At 45.0% G+C, this 23,160-nt stretch overlaps 1 protein-coding gene across 1 annotated transcript; it reads right to left on the bottom strand.

Moving 5' to 3' along the window:
* usp11 (ubiquitin specific peptidase 11) lies at positions 1-22,057 on the bottom strand. Its single transcript, XM_061735634.1, has 21 exons — positions 21,809-22,057; positions 16,808-16,917; positions 16,569-16,699; positions 16,088-16,205; positions 14,426-14,571; positions 13,420-13,481; positions 11,637-11,736; positions 9,562-9,735; positions 7,915-8,073; positions 7,608-7,832; positions 7,453-7,536; positions 7,017-7,111; positions 6,024-6,218; positions 5,833-5,939; positions 5,173-5,649; positions 4,854-4,924; positions 3,345-3,457; positions 2,218-2,367; positions 2,018-2,133; positions 1,841-1,929; positions 1-860 (listed from the first exon to the last, which is right to left on the bottom strand). Exons 1-21 carry the CDS (start codon positions 21,916-21,918, stop codon positions 678-680), a joined length of 3,015 nt encoding a protein of 1,004 aa, XP_061591618.1. The 5' UTR covers positions 21,919-22,057; the 3' UTR covers positions 1-677.
* Positions 22,058-23,160: the final 1,103 nt, after the last annotated feature.

The following is a 23,160-nucleotide window of genomic DNA, read 5'->3' as shown; positions in this document are numbered from 1 at the left end:
CTCATAGACCTTTTTATTCATATCAAAAAGTGAAATTGAAAGTACAATAAAATAATTTCATCTGATTTGACCGGGAAGACCAAAGAGAGAAAGTCCTGCTGCTCCACCCAGGAATGATATGAACTTTACAATAGAAAAATACTGTACAGAGCCGTTTAAAAGCTTCGTCTGCACGCGCCGGAGTATAAATGTCCTCTATAAATATGAAAATAAGCCTCCACGTCCTGCACCAGTCACATGACCGCTCAAAAATAAATATCTGAGGAAAACCACCAAAATATACAAAGATCATTTTAATCCCTGACAGCATTGTTGCATTTGTGATTACCCATAATCCACTGCATGGTGCCTCCATGTCAATTAACTCCCGCATAGTTCTGGTGAAAATTAAAAGTCCTGTTTGTGAGATGAGCTGCGTTTGATTTTACTTTTGAAATTGTCCTTAAGTTAAATGAATATTTAAGTGATCACGCACTAATTATCTGCCTGCTCGCTGCTGGAAACCAGATCTTGTGCAGGAATAGGTTTAACACGTTTTAGAAATAAAATTTCAGGTTCTGTTTTCTGCAGAAGTCGAGATGAGAAGTGTAAACATCAGCCGGCGCAGACGCCCCCGAGTTCAGAACAAATAAAACTAGAGACTGATGAGAAGCTGAATTAAACCGCATGGTGGCGGTTCAGTCCGTTTCCATGGTGGAGGCGGACGAGGCACCCGGCACCACCTCCTCATCCTCATCTCTGCAGGAAGTGATGTCATTGGAGGCTTGAGTGGAGGAGGCGGAGTTTGCATTGGGGGTGGGCAGGGTGGGTTTTCTGATTTTGTCTTGACGGTGGTAGAACAAGACGTAGGCAGCGTTGGTCTGGAGAGACAAGACGACAAACACGTTCACATCAATTAGTTCAGTCAAAGATACTCTATACAGAAGATAGCGCATTACCGTTACTGCCAATGGTATGAAATGGTATACACTTCCTGTTTCCTAAGTGGGCGTGGCCGCCCCTCTCCCCACATCGCTTTGGAATTGTTGTTAACGTGTGACACTTGTCTGTTCATGTCAAAACAATACAACATACAACACTAGATACAGTACAACTTTAATATTTGCGTCTTATTTTGCTGCTCGCTTTTTTTTTTATCTGCCGCCTTCTATCTGCTCTGCTTTATCTGATATCAACCCAGTACAAGATCATCAGATCAGTCTAATATTCTTTTTTCCCTTCCAAAAAGACTTCAATAATAACAATAACAGTATTATTAAGCAAAGAAGCAAGTTTTATTTTAGTTTTAAACTTCATTTTATCTGATGGGAAAACGACTTTGGCAGTTCTGCAGTGACCGACGACTCTGAGGAGAGCTATGTAGTATTATTATTATATTATATTATTAGCTATGAGAGCCAAATCTTGCGAGAGTGTGTTGCTCAGACAGAGACAGGTCTCAAACAAAGTTAATTTTCTCCTAATTTGTCGGTCTGATAATGTCCATTTTGGTGTCAGAATGTTCAGAAGGTTTGTGGCTTTTGAAAAATGGGTCCCATATTTACTTAGGTTACTATGGGGCGAAGGAATTGGTAATAATCTGTGCTCACGTTCATTTTTCCCATAGGACTCAATAGACTCAGGACCTGCTGTTAGTCTCCTAAAGGGGCGGGGCAGTGGAAAAACCCACGTGATACAGGAAACACAACCGTAGTGGGCTGTCTCGTTTATAGAACATCTCTGGTTCAGTGTGACTGAACACATGCTGAAAAGCTTTTGTAGTGTGTGTGTGTGTGTGTGTGTGTGTGTGTGTGTGTGTGTGTGTGTGTGTGTGTGTGTGTGTGTGTGTGTTTGCACTAACCACGATCTGGTCCTCCGTGGCGTACGTCACCTTGCTGTCGTCAAAGTAATACCACTGGCTGTTGTCCTTGTTCCTGGCGTAGCTGGTGTCTGCGGGAGCAAAAACGCGGTCAGGAGTCATGTGACTGACCAAACGCTGAGTAAACCAGTGGCGGCGGCGCCGCGCCGGCGTTCTTACAGTGTCCGTCTCTGAGTCCCCCGTAGTGATTGGACACGGCGATGAGGTCGTAGCGGCTCGGAGGTTCCGCGCTGGACACGCTTTTCTTCAGGAGGAGGCCGGAGAAGTCCAGATCTCTGAAACACCAGCATGAACTCATCATCAGCTGTCTGATACGAGCCCTCGGTTCAGGTCAGGACAACAGAAACAAGCAGGGCTACCTGAGGGGGAAGTCCACGATGGTGTCCAGCTTCTCTCTGGTGAACTTGGTGTAGGAGAACCTCTTGAGGTGGATGATCAGGACCTCCGGCAGGGACCACAGGTCCAGCTTCTTGGTGGCCAGCTGGTGCAGCTTACACACCGGACAGTACCTGGACCCAAACGCTGACGTTAAACACTCATGTCTGTCGCCACATTTGGTGTGTGAACATTTACAGAACTTCATGTTTCAGTATCTGGAAAAACAAGTTCCTCATCTGTGCCGAGACCAAACTTTTATAAGCGAACGTCTGTGGAGCTTGAAGCTTCATCTAAACATGTTCTCAGGCCCGTGTCGCGTTCAGGAGGAGCTCTGGGCCGCTCCTGTCCCCACATCTGCTTCAGCTAAGACACTTCTGCAGGAAGGCCGGCTGTGTCGCAGCATCTCTGTGAAGTCCACGCTCGGACCAGAACGCTCCCAAATTCTGGACTGTTTTTCTGATCCGCCCTGCGGTGGATTTACTTCCACGTTGAAGCTCCTCGCCGGACCCCCACCGGCACCTCTGCAGAAGACTTTACTAAACCTGGGGTTGTTATTATTCCTTCCACCAAGCTTCTACACTGGTATCATGTTCTGATGTTAAGTCGTTTCAGTTTGAACCAGAAGCTGCATATCTTTCCTGAACAGTTTAACTTTAACTCTCAGGAGGGTTCCAGATCAGTCCCACCTCCGGACTATAATCAGTCTGTTTACTGTAAATGTTTAAGTGGTGCGTTTAATCCAGACTCAAGTTTCTAGTCGTCTGTGAGCTATGAGCCTGGGTTCAGTGTGTGTTCCATGTTGTGGCTTAAACCCCTCAACGTTGGCGGGTACCCAGCATTTAACACCCGGTCCTGCGCGTCGCCGGCCCTTTTTACATCAATGTTGCAAGGAGGCGAGTTCAGCCCTCGCATCACCCTCGCGGGTGTCAACGACTCACGGATCAGGACTAATGTAAACAGAACTGATGCAGGGCGGCGGGTCGTGGGTGCGATTTGTTGATGACGAGACTAGGATGTCTGCGAGCTCTTCATCATCATCATCTGTGCTGAAAAGAAAAACAAGGCTGGATTTGACAGTTTGCAGATTTCCAGCGAGCGGCTGCGTTACCATGGATTCTCCTCCTCCAGCGTTTCCACGGTGGTGAAGAGCTCGATGCACTCCTGCAGCTGTACGGTCATCTGCTGCTGAGGAACCTCCATGCTGGCGTGCTTCACGTACTTCTGCAAGGGAGAGAACGGCTGAACGCTCAGAGCCTCGTCTACATCATCACCTTTCACTCTTAAGCCTGATTTAAGGTTCTGCGTTAAACCAACACAGAGCCCACGCTGTTGCCGTGACGCCGTCGTGAACCCTTCGGACTTCTCCGTCACTCCATTTCACCGCGGTGCAGTACCGCCCCAGAGCGCTAGTTGATACTTTGTTTAGCTTCCGGGTTTTCCGGTCACAGTGAATCAAAGACATAAGGACAACTATTGTGCAAAAAACCAAAACAACCCAAGAAGAAAAGAGCATTGAAAGTTCACTACTGCTTCACGAACCGAAACTGGAAATGCGTTTCTACCAAGCAAACCAATCACAGCCCTCTCGGTCTGCGTCGCCTCAACGCGTAGTTACATTTTTTGGGAGGTGCACGTCAGGCTACGGCGTAGGCTACTGAGAGACTCCCGCGTACCCTACGGCGTAGGCTCTGCGTTGATTTAACGCAGAACCATAATTCAGCCTTTAAACATTAATGGGAGTAACTATTAAACAGCTTCGTCCCCACTGTGGGTCGTTTTATCTCTAGTCTCATGTGACGGCGGACACAACCGGACCATGGTTTTCCTCAGGCGTCTCTACGTCCGTCGCTCTCACATAATAACTTTAACAATGAAGCGCAGCTGCGGCTGGAGGAGCGAGCAGCTTCATTCCGGGCAGACTAAAGCTTGCAGATGTCTTTGATCCGTTTAAAAACCTCCAGCTGGTTCTGCATCAGGTCTGCTTTTATCCCACAAACCCCCAGTTCTTCCATTGGAGCTAGTCGGAGGTAAAAAACCGGCGCCGACCCGTACTTCATCTATCCATGAATCCACTTTTATCATTTACAACGCTAAATCCAAACAACATAAAGGAAAACGGTTAAATAAGTTGATCCGGAGTGGGACGAAGGCGGACCGCTCCGGTTTACGTTACGTGTCCGGGTCAGAGGGCTCAGATCAGTTAGATCAGGGGTCGGCAACCCAAAATGTTGAAAGAGCCATATTGGACCAAAAACACAAAAAAAAAATATGTCTGGAGCCGCAAAAAATGAAAAGTCTTGTATTAGAATGAAGGCAAATGGCAAAAGGCGAAATGTCGAGAAAAAAGTCGAAATGTCGAGATTAATGTTCAAGTACAATCTCGAGAAAAAAGTCAAAATGTTGAGATTAAAAAGGAAAGGAAAAAGGAAGAAAAAAAGAAGAAGAAAAAAAAAAGAAAAAAAAGAAGAAAAGGAAAAAAATGGTCAAACATTTTTGAAAAAGCTCCGGGGAGCCACTAGGGCGGCGCTAAAGAGCCGAATGCGGCTCTAGAGCCGCGGGTTGCCGACCCCTGTGTTAGATTGACGCTGGCCTCGCAAGTAGATGAACGAACACTGACCTCAGCCTCGTTTTCGTTGTAGAACCTCTTCTTCATGTCGGGGTCCCAGTCGATGGCCACGTACGGCTGAGCTGCAGAGTCCACACACAAAACAGAACCAGAATCAAACCAGACGCTCCAGCGTTGAGAAGACGGGTTTCCTGTTGTGTACCAGGACCAGGTCTCTCTGAACTGGCCACTTTGGCACATTTAAGGATACCCAGGTTTTTAACCTCCCAAGACCTGGCGGACACAGACGTGGACAAAGCAAGCAGTAAAAAGGCTGCCCCGGGCCGTGGGAGGCTCCGGTACCGGGCTGTCCTGCCGTGTTCACACTTACAGCTGAAGGACACGGCGCTCCCTCGTTCTCCCATTCCCCGCTCGGTGGTCCCGTTGGAGTTGACAGCCTGGATGGTGAAGAGGCTCCGCCTCCTCTTCCGGCACGCCCTCCTCTTAGCCGGGTGCTCACTGGCCGGCGGGCTGGGAGAGCGCGCCTCCCCCTGCTTGTCTTCTTCGTTCCCTTCTTCTGCGGTTTCAGACGACTGCTGCGGCTGCTCTGCCGGCGCCTCTGATCCTCCCGCAGCGGCGCCGGCGCCCGTGTCCCCGCAGGGGTCGCCGTCGTTGCTGCTGCAGGCGGGCCCCGCCTGGTCCGGGGAGCCGGTGCTGGTCTCCGTGTCCCCGTGGTCCAGAGAGCTCATAGACCGGTCAGCATCGGGTTGTGGCTCCGCTGCAGCTGCAGCCGCCCCCTCTGATTGGCTGTTTGGAGATGCGTTGCTGCAGCAGGAAGATCCGGCAGGCTCCGCCTCCTGCTGCTCATCTGGGACACAATCAAGGTTAAACATTTGTTAATCTTTTTCCCCCTTCAAAGAAATGTACAAACACAATTTGAAAGCAGTTGAAAAAAAGATGCAAAATAAATAAAAACAAGGGTGATGTTTGTGCTCAGAACAGCGTTCTCCAGAGCTGATGTGGCTCAGCGGTCGCTGGGAACGCCTCGTACCATCACTGATGCCGTTGGTCTGAGACCTGTACAGCTCTTCCTCTTCTTCATCCTCCTCCTCTTCCTCCTCCAGCTCCTCGGAGGGGTCCGGAGGTCGCACGTACCGCCTGAACACACAAGCACAACCCCCTTGAGTGAACGGTGGAGAGAGCGACGGTGTTTCAGGGGTCGGGGTGTGGAGCGGGTCTTACGCAAGCCTCTGCAGGAACAGCTCGTAAAGCGCCTCCCGGCTGCAGCTGCCGTGCGGCACCTTGAGCAGCAGCGGGTGTCCGAACAGCGACGTGCCGTACGAGCTGCTGCCGGCGCCGTAGTCCCGGTAGTGCGACTGCTCCCTCAGGTAGAGCGCCAGCAGCACCTGGTCCTCCTGCGGCGCGCTCAGCTCGTACCTGCAACAGACCAGATGCCTGATTCTCCCCGTGAACCTGCAGCCGCGCGTCAGCGATCACAGCTGTTCAGCCGGGGGAACCTTTACATCCCTCCAGAGCGCTGATTCAGCTTCATTTATGCACCTAGACAAATAGCTACAGATAGTGGCCAAGAAAGTATCAGGACATACCTAGTTATTAATATTTTAATATATATTAAATCGTTTTATATATAATTGCTTTTAACCGCTGGCCGGAAGTGACGAAGTAAGCGAAACTAACATGGTTTACATGTTTGAATTATGAAATTGTATATATGTTCATGTTCATTAAGCTGCTGCTATTCATGTCATGCCATTCAGAATGTTGCACTAAGGTTAAGCCAAAAAGTATTTTAATTTTCTTGTGTTTGTGAGTTTGACTGGATGTCATTCAACTACCTCTTTTGAAGTTAAATGTATTTATTTTTGTTATTGCACTATTCTGCACTTTTTGTTTTAGTTTACAATTTCATGTTTTTACATTTTGTGGCAGTTGTGCTGATAAGCTTTGTTGAAATATATGTCCATGTTGTTCTCCAATGGCCAAGAAAAAAGAAACTTGGGATAATTTAGTTTTAGTCCTTTTTTTTTTCTTTTCTTTTTTTAATTCATTGCCAAAATGTATCTGATCGGGAAAAATGATCGGAAATGTATCGGGAGCCAAAAAAAGTGATCGGATCGGGAAAAATCGGGATCGGCAGATACTCAAACTCAAGTGATCGGGATCGGATCGGGAGCTAAAAAATCCTGATCGGGACCACCCTAACTACAGACTTACACAAAGATGTCATCTCGGTCCAGGATGCAGTTCAGAGATTCGTCGGCGTTGTAGATTTTGTAAAAACGATGATTGAAGACATCCGCAACCACCATCTGGAACAAAAACACAGGTTCTTCTGCCGTTCCAACCGACTTCATGCTCCGAGACGCCTCGTAGAAACCTCCATTACCCGCTTCACAAACGCTCTTTCTTTGGAATTTGCTTAAAACGGACACTAAACTAAAAAAAACTACACAAAACTTCAGACGTGACATGACTACGTTGTGTCAACATACCGACAGACCGGCCTTAATTACAGACACAAATATTATGTTTTAGTTATGATGCAAGTGAAAAAAAACAACTAATATGTTGTAAATTTCTTTATAAACTGAAACTGACTCAACACATGATCACAAGTTACTGATGTAATCTGAAACTCTCTCTCTCTCACCTGCGTGGCCGGAGTGCCGGTCATCTCCGACAGAGCGGCGCACAGGTCGCTCACTCTCCCCACTTTGGGAACCACGACGCGATGCTGCGGAGAAGAACACACATTAACTTCTGTTCACACGGACGCCTGCCGACATCTGACACGTGAACCCCCACCTGCACGGGTTTGGCGTAGGGGTCCAGGGAGACGAAGAAGACCTCCATGACGCGCTCTTTGCTGACAGGAAGTGGGACGCTCAGGTAGCAGAAGGGGTCGAAGGTCACGGACACCTTCTTGCACTCGGGGCAGACGAGCGTGGACTTGAAGAGGCCGTGAAACGTGTCGACGATCACCGAGTCGTTCCGTCGCCGGTGGTTCCGCCACGCCTCCTCAGCCACTTCCTGCATGTGCAGAGGAGGAACGGAGGCTTTACAACCACTCAGAGTCCGCAGGCGGGAGGTCTGAGCTGGAGCTGCCGCTCACCTGGTCCGGCCGCCCGTCGGCGTCTCGCAGCTCGAAGTATTCCTTGTTCTTGACCCGGTTCAGGTCCTCGTGCAGCCCGTCCAGCAGGAAGGACAGCAGCTCCTGACTGTCGTGCTGCTGGTAGCCCAGGAACTGAGACGCAAAGTGGCCCACCTTGGTCTGCCGACAAACCACATTGTGTCAGGTATGAACACCGGCCAAGTTTCAAGTATCGATCCAAGGGACATTGTGTCCATCAGTCGTCATCATTAACGCTTTTAAACGTTCTCCAGAAAAACCTGAGCAGGTTGTTAAGGCGCAACGGCGTTTTCACTAAAGAAACCCTGAAACCTTTGCTTTTCTATTCTCTTTTTGGTTTTCTGGAGGTCGGTAGCCAAAAATAGAAAGTTGGTACTATAGGCTTTTATAAGCATTTTGCTTCAGCCTATGCCTTATTGCTCAACACATTTTTTTGGTTAATGTTATGTTATGTTATGTTAATGCTGTGTACAATGTTTTTTTGGTGTTTTTTTGTGTTCCAATGACTGAATAAACTTCATTCATTCATTCACTCAAGAAAGAAGTAAACACTGACAAACCGCTCTGATGGCACCAGATAGTGGTGAGGCGCTGAAGTGCTGAGAAACTAGTGAAGTGGACAGTCTGGGACCCAGAGACACAGGAAAAACCAGATTCCACATTTATTCATGTGAATAATGAGACTTTTAGCACTTTTCCACTAGTACCTACTCGGCTCGACTCAACTCGACTCGGCCTGGTTTCTTTTCCAGAACAATTCAGCACCTGCAGCAGAAGTAGGAGGTAGGAGTGAAGCTGCTGTGACGTATTTGATTGTGTGATCTAAAGATGTAGAACCTGGAGGAGATGATAGATGTGCTGCTGGGTCTGTGGCTTGTGTTCAATATCAAGTTAAAAAATGAGAGTGAGAGAAGCTTCAAGCAGCGACGCTTTTTATTTATTTTTTAGTTCGTCTCTGCGCTGCTGAAAAGTCAGCTGGAGCCGTGAGCAGCTATGAAGAGACAGAGCTCCTGGTTAATCTGGTCGTTCCTTATCGCCCGTCTAGATCCCTTTTTAATTCTCTCCTCAGCCCCCAGGTTTCAGCCTGAGTTGGATCATCAAACAGACTTTTGCGCTGCCATTGCTTGTCGAATAAAATGAACCAGAATCCGTCAGAGTCTCTTTCACTGATGTCACATCCTGACTCAGACGTCTGACTCCAACCCCCCGACCAATCGGTGGCCTGTAGTGATGATGTCAGATGCAGCCCGACTCAGCCGCTTAGAACCTTGGCAGAATAGTTACAGAAAAAGTATCTACTCGGCACGTTAGACCACTAGTGGAAAAGCACAAAACCGAGGCGAGTCGAGTCGGGCTGAGTAGGTACTAGTGGAAAAGCGTTTACTAACAACAACAGCAGCACGGGGCAAGGCTACTGCATCACGGCCACCACTGGTCCGGTTGGCAGACGGGGGTCCGCCATCACCAGGACAGCGTCCAAACAGTTCTTTCATCACATCAAAGTTGGTCTTTAATGACCAAAACAAAGTGTTCATGTGTTCTGGGGGTAAAGATCAAACTCCGGGTCATCAGAGACCCTGACGAAAGTGTGAACACCCTGGAAAATGCTCCAGTCTGATCGGCCGTTACCTTGAAGACACGCGGCACCACAGAGTAATGGCGCCCAGACCACATCTGCTTGATGACGTCCGCGTACGCCTCGGCGATCTCGCCCTTCATCCCCAGAGGGTTGGTGAAGTTCAGCTCCTCCAGGTAGGAGTTCTGCAGGAAGTACTCCGTCAGCGCGGGAGTGTTGCTCAGACACTGCAGAGGACGGGGAGGGGGACGTGAAAGAGTTGTGGACGTAAGACGTCAGATGGACGCTCAGGTTACAATTGTGAGCTTTAAATCAGAAACATTGCAAGACAAGCAACCGTGCATGTGACGAGCATCTCCTATCTATGCTCCCGGCGGCGTCTGGATCTTCCTCAAACTGAGTTACAGGGATTTTAAACACAAAAGCGTTCCTTGTTTTCCTTTCCCAGCATTCATAGTGCTCCGAATGAAGCCGAGTTAAGGAGGAAAAGATGTTTCCATCAAAAATAAGAAAAGGTCAAATACAAAACAGAACTTTAACGTGCTATTATTCTTATATCTAGTGTTTTTGTCATGTTGACATCATTTCCATTGTCATGAATTCATTTTCACGTTTCAGTTCTGCAACACACTCCACAGACGTGCTGATAAGGAAGTCATAAAAATAGTAATATTTATGATCATTTCAGACAGGTGATTTTATCGGGTCACTGTAATGATGATTCTGGTATAAAAACATAGAAAAGAAGCAGCCATAAAACAAGATTTTGAGGACCAACACTTGATTGAAATGCATGAAAACAACATTCTCCACAGAAACACTGGTCAGGATTATTATCAAACCCTTACTGGAAGAATTTCAGCGTGTTTAGGTACCGAGTCTTGATTGAAAAACCCGTTGTGCAACAAGAGCTGTAAGAGCACTTTTGTAAGATAAGATAAGATAAGATAAGATAATCCTTTAATAGTCCCACAGAGGGGAAATTTGCATTTGTGGAGCTACATTCAAACATGTCACACCGTGTCCTAACTGCATGTGACGTGAGCATCAGCGACAAAAACAATTCCATTGCTTTATTTTCTATTGGACTCTCAAAACTGGCCGCGAGTGAAGCAGCGCAACGTTTTGAGCTGAACATTTATCGGACGCCTTGCTTCTATTTTCTTCCTGTCGCTCGCGTTGAAAGCTGGTTGAAAGCGCTGTAAGTCATTTCAATACAAGAACCTCAATAAAGTGGCAGCTGCTGGAGGGAGATGGACAGGGAGCTGGAAGGTTCTGATAAGATAATAAGATATAATAATAAGATAATATATAATAATAGGATAATATTTCTTTCTGCCACTTTATTGAGATTTTTGTAGTGAAATGAGGAGGAATCATAGAGATAACTTCTCATTTCAACTAACTGGATCAGCCGTTTCTCATCCGTGACTGTTTCCTACAGTGTTTTCAACCAGCTTTCAACGCGAGTGACAGGAAGAAAATAGAAGAACATTTAAATATCACAATATCAAGCTTGTTTTCTGTTTAGAAAGTACAAACGTAGGAAGATTACAAGTACTCATCCATCTTTTACGTGTCTCTTTACTCTTTTAGGAGTTATTTTAGGAGTTTCTTTCAGGAGCGCACGGGCGGGTGAATAAAGGATGATTTATGGTTCCGCGTAAAATCGACGGCGTAGCCTACGCGTACCGTATGGTGCGCGTCGCCATGTACCCTACGCCGTAGGGTCTGCATTGGTGTAACGCGGAACCATAAATCAGCCTTAGAAAGCGAGTTTCAGCTGTCAATCAAAATAACGTGAGGGCCCATAACGCTGTCAGTGTGGACAGAGAGCGTCCGATGCCACGCAGTGCGACGCGATAGTCGGACGCTCGCGTGCAGTTAGTACAGGCTGTCACTCAGAAGAAAACATCTGGGATGAACCATCGGGCAGTAAAGGATTAACGGCCGTTTGAATCAGCTTCAGCATCGACAAAAATAATCAAATAATTCCTTTTGTAGGATGTATTTTATGTTTCGCCAAAGGCTTCTTAAATCCAAACCATCTCCTGATGTTTTACACCAGACTGTGTGTGTGTGTGTGTGTGTAGTGTGTGTATGCGTGCGCATGCCTGTGCAGTCAGACCTGTAAAGCTGAGTTCATGAAGCAGGTGTTGCCCAGGTTGGTGAGGCCACTGACGCCCGGCTGTCCTCGGTACGAGTCCTGCTCTTCCACGGAGTTCTTCCTGGAGGGAAGAGCTCAAGTCAGCACCAAATTCTCATCAGAGTCAAACGCCAAGAAGATTGCAGCCGGAGAGCAGTGGTGTCACGAGAAAAAAGATTAATGTTGTGTTGGTGCTGAAACAAACTAGCCCCATTTCAGAAGAAAGTGGGCTTTACTTGGGGCCCAGCTGGCGGAGCGGGCCCCTCGTGTCAAGAGGCCTCGGACCTCGCGCAGCCGGCCCTGGTTCAGGTCCCGGCCCCGACGGCCTCAGTCACACGTTATCCCTCTCTCCCTTTGTCTGCCCTCCTTTCCTGTCTAACTACTGTAGGAGCTAGACAGGAAGTGTCAAAGCCACCAGAGCCACAACATCCTAAATAAAACAAAACAACAGGAAACTCTTGTGCATCCTTGACTTTGCTGAGCTGTCTTTCATTTGGGGAAAGTCCTTTTAGGGTGTGGCTGCTCTCGCTTCTGTTGGCTGCATTAACATCAACACCACTCACCAGGTGTGTATCCACATCTGTCGTGCTACTACTGTACTTCCCTGATACGCTTCAAACTCATATCCCTTTCCGTTTAACTACTCGTGAGCTGATTTACAGAGGTGAGACTTTGTGTTTCATTGTAAACTGTGTAGGCACCGGTCCAATTTATGTCAGGCGTCAGCTTTTAACAGCAGGAACCAGGAACTAAACGGATATCTGCTGGAGGAAGTTCATCACCAAAAACAAGCCTGCTGATCAACTAATCTGTGACGTATGCTTCATGATGGCATAATGACACACAAACTCCCAGACAGGGCTGTAGCTAACTACTATTCTGATCTCAACTTATCAGATTATGAATCTCATAAAATGGCTCTTATTCAGCGCTCAGATTTAAAATTTTGCATGAATTTGTTTAATGTTGTGCTAATCAAAAATAAAAGACAAGAAACATGGACACTTCTTTAAAAAAATACATCTTTTAATGAGCCTTGCTGCCAGTCGCTGTCGTGTCGCATTGGCCGCAGCCTTCTTGTTTACCTGGCACTTTACTCTTTTGCGCATGTGGAAACGCTAAGCAGAGATAGGAAGGGAGAGAGCTGTCTCCCTCTGTTGAAGAACATGTGTGCTGACAATAGCAGCTTAACTCTATGTGCAATTCTCAGCAGAGACAGGAATGGAGAGATGACGCCTCACTCTGTTTAAATTTTCTTTTTGCAGACAATAGTTGACAATTAAATTCATTGGCGACTATTTCTATTATTGATTTTTGTCTACGTCGACTACTCTTTGCGCCCTCACTCACAGATGTTCAACAGTCTCAGTCCCACACCAATATACTGGGTGCTCTCAAAACTACTGCGTTTGAGGCTTTAAAATGTCACCTGGTGATTCTGTCTCGTCCCTGCAATTTAAACTTTGGTTCTTTCATGAATGCTTGTTGTTCACATGAGGGAGGGGGAATAAAAGAAGTGAAAGAATGGCAAAAAAAACAAGTGAAGAAAAGAGAGGGAACTTTTCTGAAAAAACTAAACTGAAAGGTGAACAAGAGAGAGGATGAGCCAACAGGTAGAACAAAGGCAGGGAGGAAGAGAGGCCGGGAAAGAACCTCCGGAGGGGTGAAAAAGAAACTGAAAGTCAGTTAAGGGTGGGGGAAAGTTGTATAGATAAAACAAACTGATAAGTGAAAACCATAAATATAAACAGCTTTCTGCTCTTACATGATCTGGGGTCTGGAGCTCGGCCAGGTGCCGTCAGCGTTCCTCGTCTCCATGATCACCGTCTGACACACACACATATAAAACTTATCTCTGAGGTGGACAGCTGGTTATCTTCACAAGAGGACAAGGTGCTATGAAGACGTTTGAGACGAAAGTGCACATGGAAAAACATTTGTTACGTCCAGTACTGGAGTTGAGGGGGGATGAGGGGGGATGGCATCCCCCCTGAAATAAAAACGGTCAAAATCATCCCCCCTGTAAGACTGCCATCCCCCCTTTCCATCCCTTATGTCATTTCATCAATGAATGTGGTTTTACTGCTATTTCAACATTTAGAGTCATCACCAGAAAAATAACACCAGAAAAATAACTTATTTGACAATTTTCACCTGTTTCAAGTAAATTTTCACTTGAAATAAGTAGGAAAATCTGCCAGTGGGACAAGATTTATCTTCTCTTTACAAGCAAAAAAATCTTGTTCCATTGGCAGATTTTTCTACTTATTTCAAGTGAAAATCTACTTGAAACAGGTGAAAATTGTTGTTTTTTCCAGTGATGAGTTTTGTTTTAAGTATAATTACATTTTTTTAACTAAAATGAGACATTTTAACTAGAAATAAGACAAATATTCTTGTTAAGATTTTGAGTTTTTGCAGTGATCCATTTTACTTATCCTGTGAAGGACAGAGGCATATTGATAAGTTCAGAAAAGTGTTTTTTATTGTTGTGTTTTGATGTATTTGATGTAAGCCCAGTGGATATTTAAAGCTTACAGAAGGCTGCATTTAACTGCTGCTATGTCATTCCTGCAGTATTTCTGCAGGTGTTTTGGTCAGTGCTATTATTTGTAATATATTATATTATTTGTAATCAGCACAAATTATCTGTCCCCATATGATAAAATCCACCATCCCCCCTGATTTTATTTTACAACTCGAGTACTGGTTACGTCTCACGTCCAGTGAGGACGTGTGGGCGTAAGAGGCTGAGATGAGTCGGTCCTCACCATCCCTGAGCTCAGACCCGTGTCCAGCACGCTCATGTGGACGTTCCTGAGACGCTCGCAGCTGCTGTCCGAGCTCTTCATCCACAGACGGCACTCCGAGTCCGGAGGCACCGAGAAGGCTTGACATATGGCCCTCTGGATCGCATCTGCACGCACACACACACACACAATAATGATAAGATCATTAACAAGACTCATGATGGGTATCAGAAGACATCTGTATGTACATGATTTGCTCATTCAAATGAATGGGAAAGCTGTCTAGTACTGCACACTCACATACTTTTATGTTACCACAGAGGCACCAATTGCAGCTTCCAGACACTGGGGATGCTGGTTTGAATGTTGGCAAAAGTTTGCTGTCCCTCATATTTTGGTTGTAATAAAGCTGACTTTGTTTGCACTATGTACATGATAAAATCAATGACGGCTCTGACCCTGCCTCTAACTGTCATCCGCAAATCAGGACCAAAACCTGGTTGGTTCTGATTAGGGCTGAAACGATTCCTTGAATAATTCGAGTAATTCGATTACAAAAAATGATCGAGGAGTTTTCTCTGCCTCGAGGAATCGTTTAATTTTGCCAGCTCAAAGCAGGTATTACGCCCGGGCTACATTTAATGCGGCACAACGCGCTGACGCACGTAAGGAACTTAAAGAACGCAATGAACGCGCACGTAAAGGAAGAAGAAAGAGGCGGCGGATATGTTTGGTTTTTGTAACATGCCATATCAGGCAGTCTGCAATGGCCCAGATGGGAGACACGTGTAGCTCAGTGCTTAACTTTTATTTTCAATCCACGCTATATTCTTCTGGTCCGTTCTTTCTCCTATATGTTCCCCCTCTAACCCAGTACATACATAGGTTCCTCTAAACATCTGTTCCCGCTACAGTTTTAACTAAAAGAAAAGGCAGAAAATGTCAGAAAAATAAAAACGTAATAAAGCTAACTGGGTAGTTTTCAATTTTAGGTCTGTAGTCATTCATGGATAAAACAAGCAGCACTGGTGCCTAATGTGCTCCAATACAGCAGGGCTCATCATTTTATTTTGAACACTGCCAAAACTTTAACTTAAAACTTAACTAGAACTTAAAATTTGCTTGACACAAATGAAAGTTCAATTGAAACACGTGGGAAAAACACCTAACCTAAGTTATGTGTGTTATCAGGTGTAATGGCATTTTTAGGTTAGAAATAAGATAAGATCCTTAGTTTTTTGAGTGAAGGCAGTGAATTTGGTCGACTGGTGTAAGTTCAGGGTTTTTAAATGCACAGCCATGAACCTACTGTATTATATAATTTAGTCTTAGAAACCTAGACCTGTCCAATAAGATTATTGATCAGTGACAACTCTCTGCGGCTGAACCGGAGACACTTAAACGCAAGTGTTTGAGAATAAATAGGGAAGTTTATTGTGAGCTTGTTTTACTGAGTAATAACACGCATCTGTGGTAAATAAACATACAAATTTAAGTTTGTGTGGAAGCACAAAGCTGTAGGTCAGATCTCAAATAAAGCACACCCTGCAGAAGAGAGGGTGGGTGGAGTATCTGACTCCACCCCCTTAAACCAGCTGCTATGAACAGAAACGTAAACACGGGGCTGAAAAAGGAGCTGCTTCATTGTATAACTCACAATACTATAATGACACACAAACTCACGTATGTTGTCTGTGCGGCTGAACTGCGCAGTGATGACAGTCTCCATGTTGCTATGGAGACAGAGGAAGACCTCAACAGGGTAAACCTCCACCTTAAGAGTGCTGGGCAAGTCCACCACCTGACACACACGGAGAGATGTTTCATTTCTTCATCAGATCATCACACAGATAGATTTATGTCCCCATCATGACACACTCCTATTGTTACAATAGTCACGTTTCCATCGCCTCTAGATTTGCGCAAAATCAAATATTGAAAAAGAAATCCTGTAATGGAAACGGCACTAATTTGAAACCCTTTCCAAATATGACATAAACCTTTGTACGATCTCTTGCAATCAATGGAAACATCGACCTCCTGCAGCACTACTTCTATCCAGCTTTCAAGAGACATTTTTCTTTAGCACAAATGTGTCCTGGAAACACTGCTAATGAAAAGATTGGGTCATTCCCGAGTATGTGGGGTGTATCTGGAGCGGTACCTTGCGTTCCAGCGGGGGTTGACCGCCCACCATCCCATACCAGACATGCAGCTTGTGCCAGGCCTCCGCTGGCACCAGCACAAAGTCCTCGTTCTCCGCCAGACGCTCCTTCAGGTGGTAGGAGTCCAGGTCTGAAAACAGCAGATAAGCCTCAGGGTCAGTGTGGGGAGAGAACCGACATTTAAGGCCGTCAGTCGGACTGTTCTGAACTCCTGAAGAAACCACAGGCATTCACTGACCCTCGTACAGCTCCGTGTTGTCAATCTGACCCGGGTAAGAGGAGGAATTCTGGTCTCCAGTCTCCACGAACTCCTTCCACTGTTCAAACCAGCGATGATCCACCACGTACCTGCAACACACACACACACACACACACAATGTTACAAAAGCTTTTCAGCGTGTGTTCAGTCACACTGAACTAATTGACTGATTAAACAGGCTGCTGATTATCTTAACTTCCGATGTTACGACAGGTTAACGTGTCACTCAGCTTATAATGAATTAAAAATGTACAAATAAAAATGATAAATCATATGCAACCAAAGGGAGACAGACTTCAGAACTGAAACTAACACGAGATAGTTATGGATCCATCAGCTGTTCCCTGAATGAATCCGCTGTCTCTCTAAACCTCAAACCCGTCAGCAGGCGTGCTGTGCTGCTCAGTGTTTTTGTCATCTGAAGTAAAACTAGCACAAAAACAAAGAAAATATACATTGAATTTCTCAATAGTCCTTGAACAAATTATGTATGAGACCATTTATTTTTGGAAAATTTAAGTTTGCCCTTCACAAGACAACACGAGATTAACAAAATTAAAAAATAAAAAAAAACGGTAAAGACGAATGCAAATGGTCCATTTGGGTATCAAATTCTGCTCAAGTCAAAAGCCAGAGATAAGGAGTCTACGACAACAAGTCTACGAGAATGAATCTTAGAAAAGGAGTCGTAGAGACGTAACCAGTACTCGAGTTGTAAAAAAAAAATCAGGGGGGATGGTGGATTTTATCATATGGGGACAGATAATTTGTGCTAATTACAAATAATATAATATATATTACAAATAATAGCACTGACCAAAACACCTGCAGAAATACTGCAGGAATGACATAGCAGCAGTTAAATGCAGCCTTCTGTAAGTTGACGAGAAAAGGGGGTCTATATAAAACCTTCATCCAGGTTTTATGGTCACAAAGAAAGAACCAGTCACACAGATTTGGACAGTTTATGCCGACTAATGAAGAATTTGGCAAATATGCTGGCATATGTCAAATTGGGTAGGTTTTGCATAAGTTTAGAGCAGAATGAAGCACGCTTGCAAAGGTCATTGAAAAATGTTGTACATGCACAACATGTGTTGATTTCTCACATACACGTGCCATCAGTTATGCAATTTGTGGACACTCGTTCACACGTTACCTCAAGATTCTAAGGTGAGCCCCTGTCTATCTGAGACATGGAGGATCCAGCAAGGCTGAGACCAGAACACGTACCCGCTGCCCCCCAACATCAGCACCACCTTGTCAAAAGAGCGTCATGGCCCCTTCAACAGGCTGAGCTTGGTGTGCGTGTGAGCGTGCACGAGACGTGGACGAGAGAGTGATGGCGAGGTACTGCGCAGATGTGGAGAGAAGCTGAGGTTTGAACAGCATAGCTGGATCTGGCTGCATGCTCAGTATTAGTACAGAACATAAAGCGCTGCATCCCTCAGTTTGGACCGGTGTCCGGGTCTTCTTTACCAGCTGCTGTTTTCCATCCGTGAGCAGATCTTTAAGAAAGAGTGCTGCTCATCCGGGGAACAAGTGCAGCTCCACCAGGCAGCATTTCATTTTAGGCTACACGGGTTATCATCTGCAATACACCGACATGGGCTGGGGAAAATTCAGACCAGGGGGTGGCCGATCCTGGCCCTCGAGAGCCCCTATCCAGCATGTTTCAGGTGCTGCCTGCTTCTGCACACCGTGCTACAAATAGCTGTGCCACCAAAAGAGTTGTCCTGACCTTGATGACAAGCTGATGAGGACCATTCATTTAAACCAGGTGGCAGGGAAAGCAGGGAAATATCTAAATGACCATGCAGCATTAAACCACCATGTAGTGAACACCACCTGCTCTGGCAGAGCCTGGCGACATCCAAACACTCATTCAAACTATTTAAAAAAATGCAATTTTTCTCCAAACACAAGCTTGTAACCCCACAGAGAACTTGGACCTACCAGGAACGACCTCAGACACACGCTGGACACATCTATCAGATCACAAAGGGATTCTGCATTTCTCCACTACACTTTTCTTCCCTTTCAGCTACTTCTGGGCTTCATGATTCTCTCATCACCGTCTGAAAAACACTCTGCTTCACCTTAATCTGGCACCAACTTTTAAAATTTGAAATTTCAAACAGCTTTCTGTGAAAATAATCGCTCCAACTCGTTCTTTGACAGGTTTCTAAAGACAAAACCACCAAACTAAAGAACAAATGGAAATGGCCCTGAATGTGAATCTGTGCAGTCTCGCTGCATAGACGTGAAGTACAACATATACAACTCTCAGGTCCATTCTTATGCAACCCGTCGAGCGTTAGATCTGCATCCTCCAAAATGTGTTACAACCAGGGGTAAATATGCACTACGGTACAGGGGGGTCAAACTATGGAATACATATTCCCATTTAGCAAAAAAATGCTTCTCTGTACAAGGTTTTAAAGGATGTCTGAAACACCACTTAATTTTTGTTTTGTAAATGGAACTGCTCCGGCAGAAGTAATGGATGTACCGACACATTTTATCGTTTTGTGTAATCTCCTTGAAATTATTTTTTGTTTTTGTTCATTTGGTTTGTTATTTAGTCGTTTATTTTTTGATTGTTTCTTAATTATTAAATTGTACTCTATCGTTTTTCATATATCCGATAATTTCTCTTTTGTGTAAATTCTTTGTAATTTTCCTTTAATTTCTATCATTTATAGATTTCTAACTGCTCATTTGTATATTTTGTTTTTATAAGTATGATATTAAATTTTATGTTAACTATAGGTGGAGGCACCTGATAAGCTCTTTTGAGTTTTCGCCTCTTCCTGCACTTTAATTTGTAAAGTTGGTAATTTTATTTGTGTAATGTTTAACTGTGCAAATAAATAAATCTAAAAAAAAAAATCTAAAAAAAAAATGTTCAGGCCTCCTGAGCTTCTTCATGACTTTTTAAAGTGCTTCCAGAAAACGGAAAGTGAAACTGGGTGACGCCTGGCGCGAGCCACGAGATGTGCAGGGTCCTAGTGCTGCAGGATCAGGCGGCACATGCGTGTGCAGCTCCCGGCATCCACACACATCAGCATCAGTGGGGCTGCTGGGAGGACACAACGTGACACTTCTGCAGGATTAAGTACCACCTGCTGTCACGGTCAGATGTGTTCAACTTTTAAATTGCTCCTATCATTCAAGCTGGCACAAACCAGCCTCATCTTACTTTTATCATTTCATTGGTTGTTTCTTTTCAAAAACATTAACGAGCAGGATCGGCCAGTTTCCAGATGATTCGCTCCGACTAATGATGAATCTGTAAAAGTCTGTGACGTGGCTCTTTGTCTCAGTACAGAATACACAGATAGCAGTTTGTACAACCTGTTTAAAAAAAAACACACACACACAACATGCAGAGGAAAAGGAACCAAAACGTGTGGGACATCAGGGACCTTTTTCCTTTTAGAGGAATTTAACAGGTTTAACATTTGAGGCCAGAGGAAGTGCAACGTTTTACAGTTAGAGCTGGTTACGGTGGATTTTTTTTAAATTCTGCAAGCTCGGTTTTGCTGCTAATACATTTTTTCAATTGTTTAGTCTTCGAACCAAAAAAATACAAAAAGAAAAAATCCTGAAAGACTGCTGGGAAGCAACGAACACGCCGTTTAAAAAAAGTGCAGGGAACCATCATCTTACTGGAAGATCATCGTGACCAGGGAACACTTAAACATTGGGTGAAATCCACTTGAAGAAAGTCAACGGTAGACCTCCCAGCAGTGTTTAATAGTGACAATAAGATGCATGTGTCTGGATGCATTATAAAACAAACAGATGATGCCCGGTGTCAGATGGGGACCGGGTTTGCTGCTTTCTGTCTGGGGCCTGGGTGTTTTTTTATACCCCCAAGAAAACAGGGGGACCAACAGCCAATATATTATGCTGATATTTTAAGAAGAAAAGGCCTGAATGGGGAGAAGAGTTGTCTGAAAGGGTTTTTCGAGTGAGACATCCTACATGAAGGAAGTGGAGATCCTGGAGAGACGGTGGCAGGAGATGCCTGAGACACGGTGCTGGACTACAGCAGGACAGGGCAACACTCCCACTCGCCTCTCTTCACCGGAGGTGTTCAAGAGGAAAAGATGAACATCGAATACCCCGGGGTTCAATTCACAGAAGACCTGACCTGATCCACCCACATTAACGCTCAAGAAATTACCATCTAAGGAGGTTCTACTTCTCTTCCAAGATCCTTAAAACCTTCTAAGTTAAGTTTCACTTTGTTAGAGGCCATAAAGATTGGACTCTGGAGCAATGGGACAAGATTATGTGATGTGATGAGTCCATATCTATCCTGTTCCAGAGAGATGGAGCATCAGAGTAGAGGAGCAATGGATGAAGTGATGCTCCCCTCATCCCTGGGGTCACTGCAACCCCACAAGCCTGGTGGGGGAGACATGTCACTCTTTCAAAGCTTGTTTGCGTTATGGTGAAATAAAAGACTTAAGTTTCACTTTGACAGACGAGCGGCAACATATACTGCAGCCCCTGAACGCAGCACTTCAGCTCATACACCGTAACCCCCTGTAAACTATAACGTTGTCTCTTTCTGTTCTCGAAACCGAAAATGACAACATCTTTCTGCTACGATGGACGTTTTCCAGAGTCCTGAGATCATCTGAGATGATTGGATGAACACGCCGTGACCTGAACAGCTCACATTAAAAAGCCCCCCCAAAAAACCCGAGCCGCCCTGAACGCCCCACCAGCAGAAGCATTAAGGCTGATTTATGGTTCCGCGTTACCCCAACGCAGACCTATGTCGTAGGGTACGCCGTAACCATACGGCGTAGGCTCTGCGTCGATTTAACGCGGAACCATAAATCAGCCTTTAGCCGCTAGCGCTGGATTCCGCGCCGACACCGACGGCACCACGCGGGGAAACCCACGCAAACCCCCCGCGGGCCGGCGGCGGCTCCGTGTCTGGTGCAGGGTGGGAACACTCACCAGCTGTCCCCGGAGCGGAGCTCGCTCTCCCGCAGCAGAGACTCGATCTCCCGCCGCTGCGTCTCCAGCCCCGGAGGCTCCGCCACGGAGCCGCGGCCGTCTGCCGTCATGGTCGCTGCCAGGCCGGCATATAAGTGTCGGAAACCGGGGGGAAATATCAGCCTGAGCCGGGCAGACGGGGGCAGAAATCGAGCCGCCGCATAGATCAGTCTCTGGACTGTGTTTGCGGAAGTAGGAAGCGATTGTGACCCGAACGATGACAAGTTCCTGGTGGAAAGCGATGAAACCAAACCCCCGCACTTCCCCCTGCGGCCGCTGGGGGGCGCAGCTCTGTAACCCAGCACCAAACTGCTGCTGAAGCTGGAATTATGGTTCTGAGTTGGTGTAACGCGGAACCATAAATCAGCCTTTAGCCTGACGGTATATTTGTCATTGGGGTCTACCCAGATTTCTTTGGACAGGTCCACGTATAGTTAACCTAATTCAATTACATTCAATTACAGGACTGTCTCAGAAAATTAGAATATTGTGATAAAGTTCTTTATTTTCTGTAATTCAATTAAAAAAACAAAAATGTCATACATCCTGGATTCATTACAAATCAACTGAATTATTGCAAGCCTTTTATTATTTTAATATTGTTGATTATGGCTTACAGTTTAAGATTAAGATTCCCAGAATATTAAAATTTTTTGAGATAGGATATTTGAGTTTTCTTAAACTGTAAGCCATGATCAGCAATATTAAAATAATAAAAGGCTTGCAATATTTCAGTTGATTTGTAATGAATCTAGAATGTATGACATTTTTGTCAAAAATTTCATTTGTAAAATTAAACATATGAAATAAATACTGCAACAATCAGGGTTCATACATTTTTAAAAAACCTGGAAAAGTCATGGAATTTGAAAATGTCATTTTCAAGGCTTGGAAAAGTTTTCGAAACATAAGTTCACACCAAAAGTTTTGGAAAAGTCATGGAATTTATTTTTCTCACTTAATATAAACTAAACTTATAAATTACTAATAAATTATTATTATTTATAAATTAAATATAAATTACTAAATATAATGATAACATTTAGTAATAAGAGCCTATAAGGTAGATTTAAATTGATCAATAAATATTTCGTATAGAAAAGTCTTGCGCGTTCTCACGCGTGACGTGCCTAGCGTCTTGTGCATCATGCAGATCGGTTATTATTACAGTTATTAGTTATATTAGATTACTATACAACATATACTAAAACATATTGCTGGTATATCAGTGTTTGTTTAAACAAAAGTTTATTTTGTATAAAACCATAATTGTCATTAGATTTCCTCTGTAGTGACTTTTTACATAGTTTTAC

The sequence above is a fragment of the Cololabis saira genome, chromosome 12 (genome assembly GCF_033807715.1).
Source record: "Cololabis saira isolate AMF1-May2022 chromosome 12, fColSai1.1, whole genome shotgun sequence".
Taxonomy (NCBI): domain Eukaryota; kingdom Metazoa; phylum Chordata; class Actinopteri; order Beloniformes; family Belonidae; genus Cololabis; species Cololabis saira.
The sequence above is the reverse complement of the archived record's forward strand: the minus strand, read 5'-3'. Positions and strand labels throughout refer to the sequence as shown.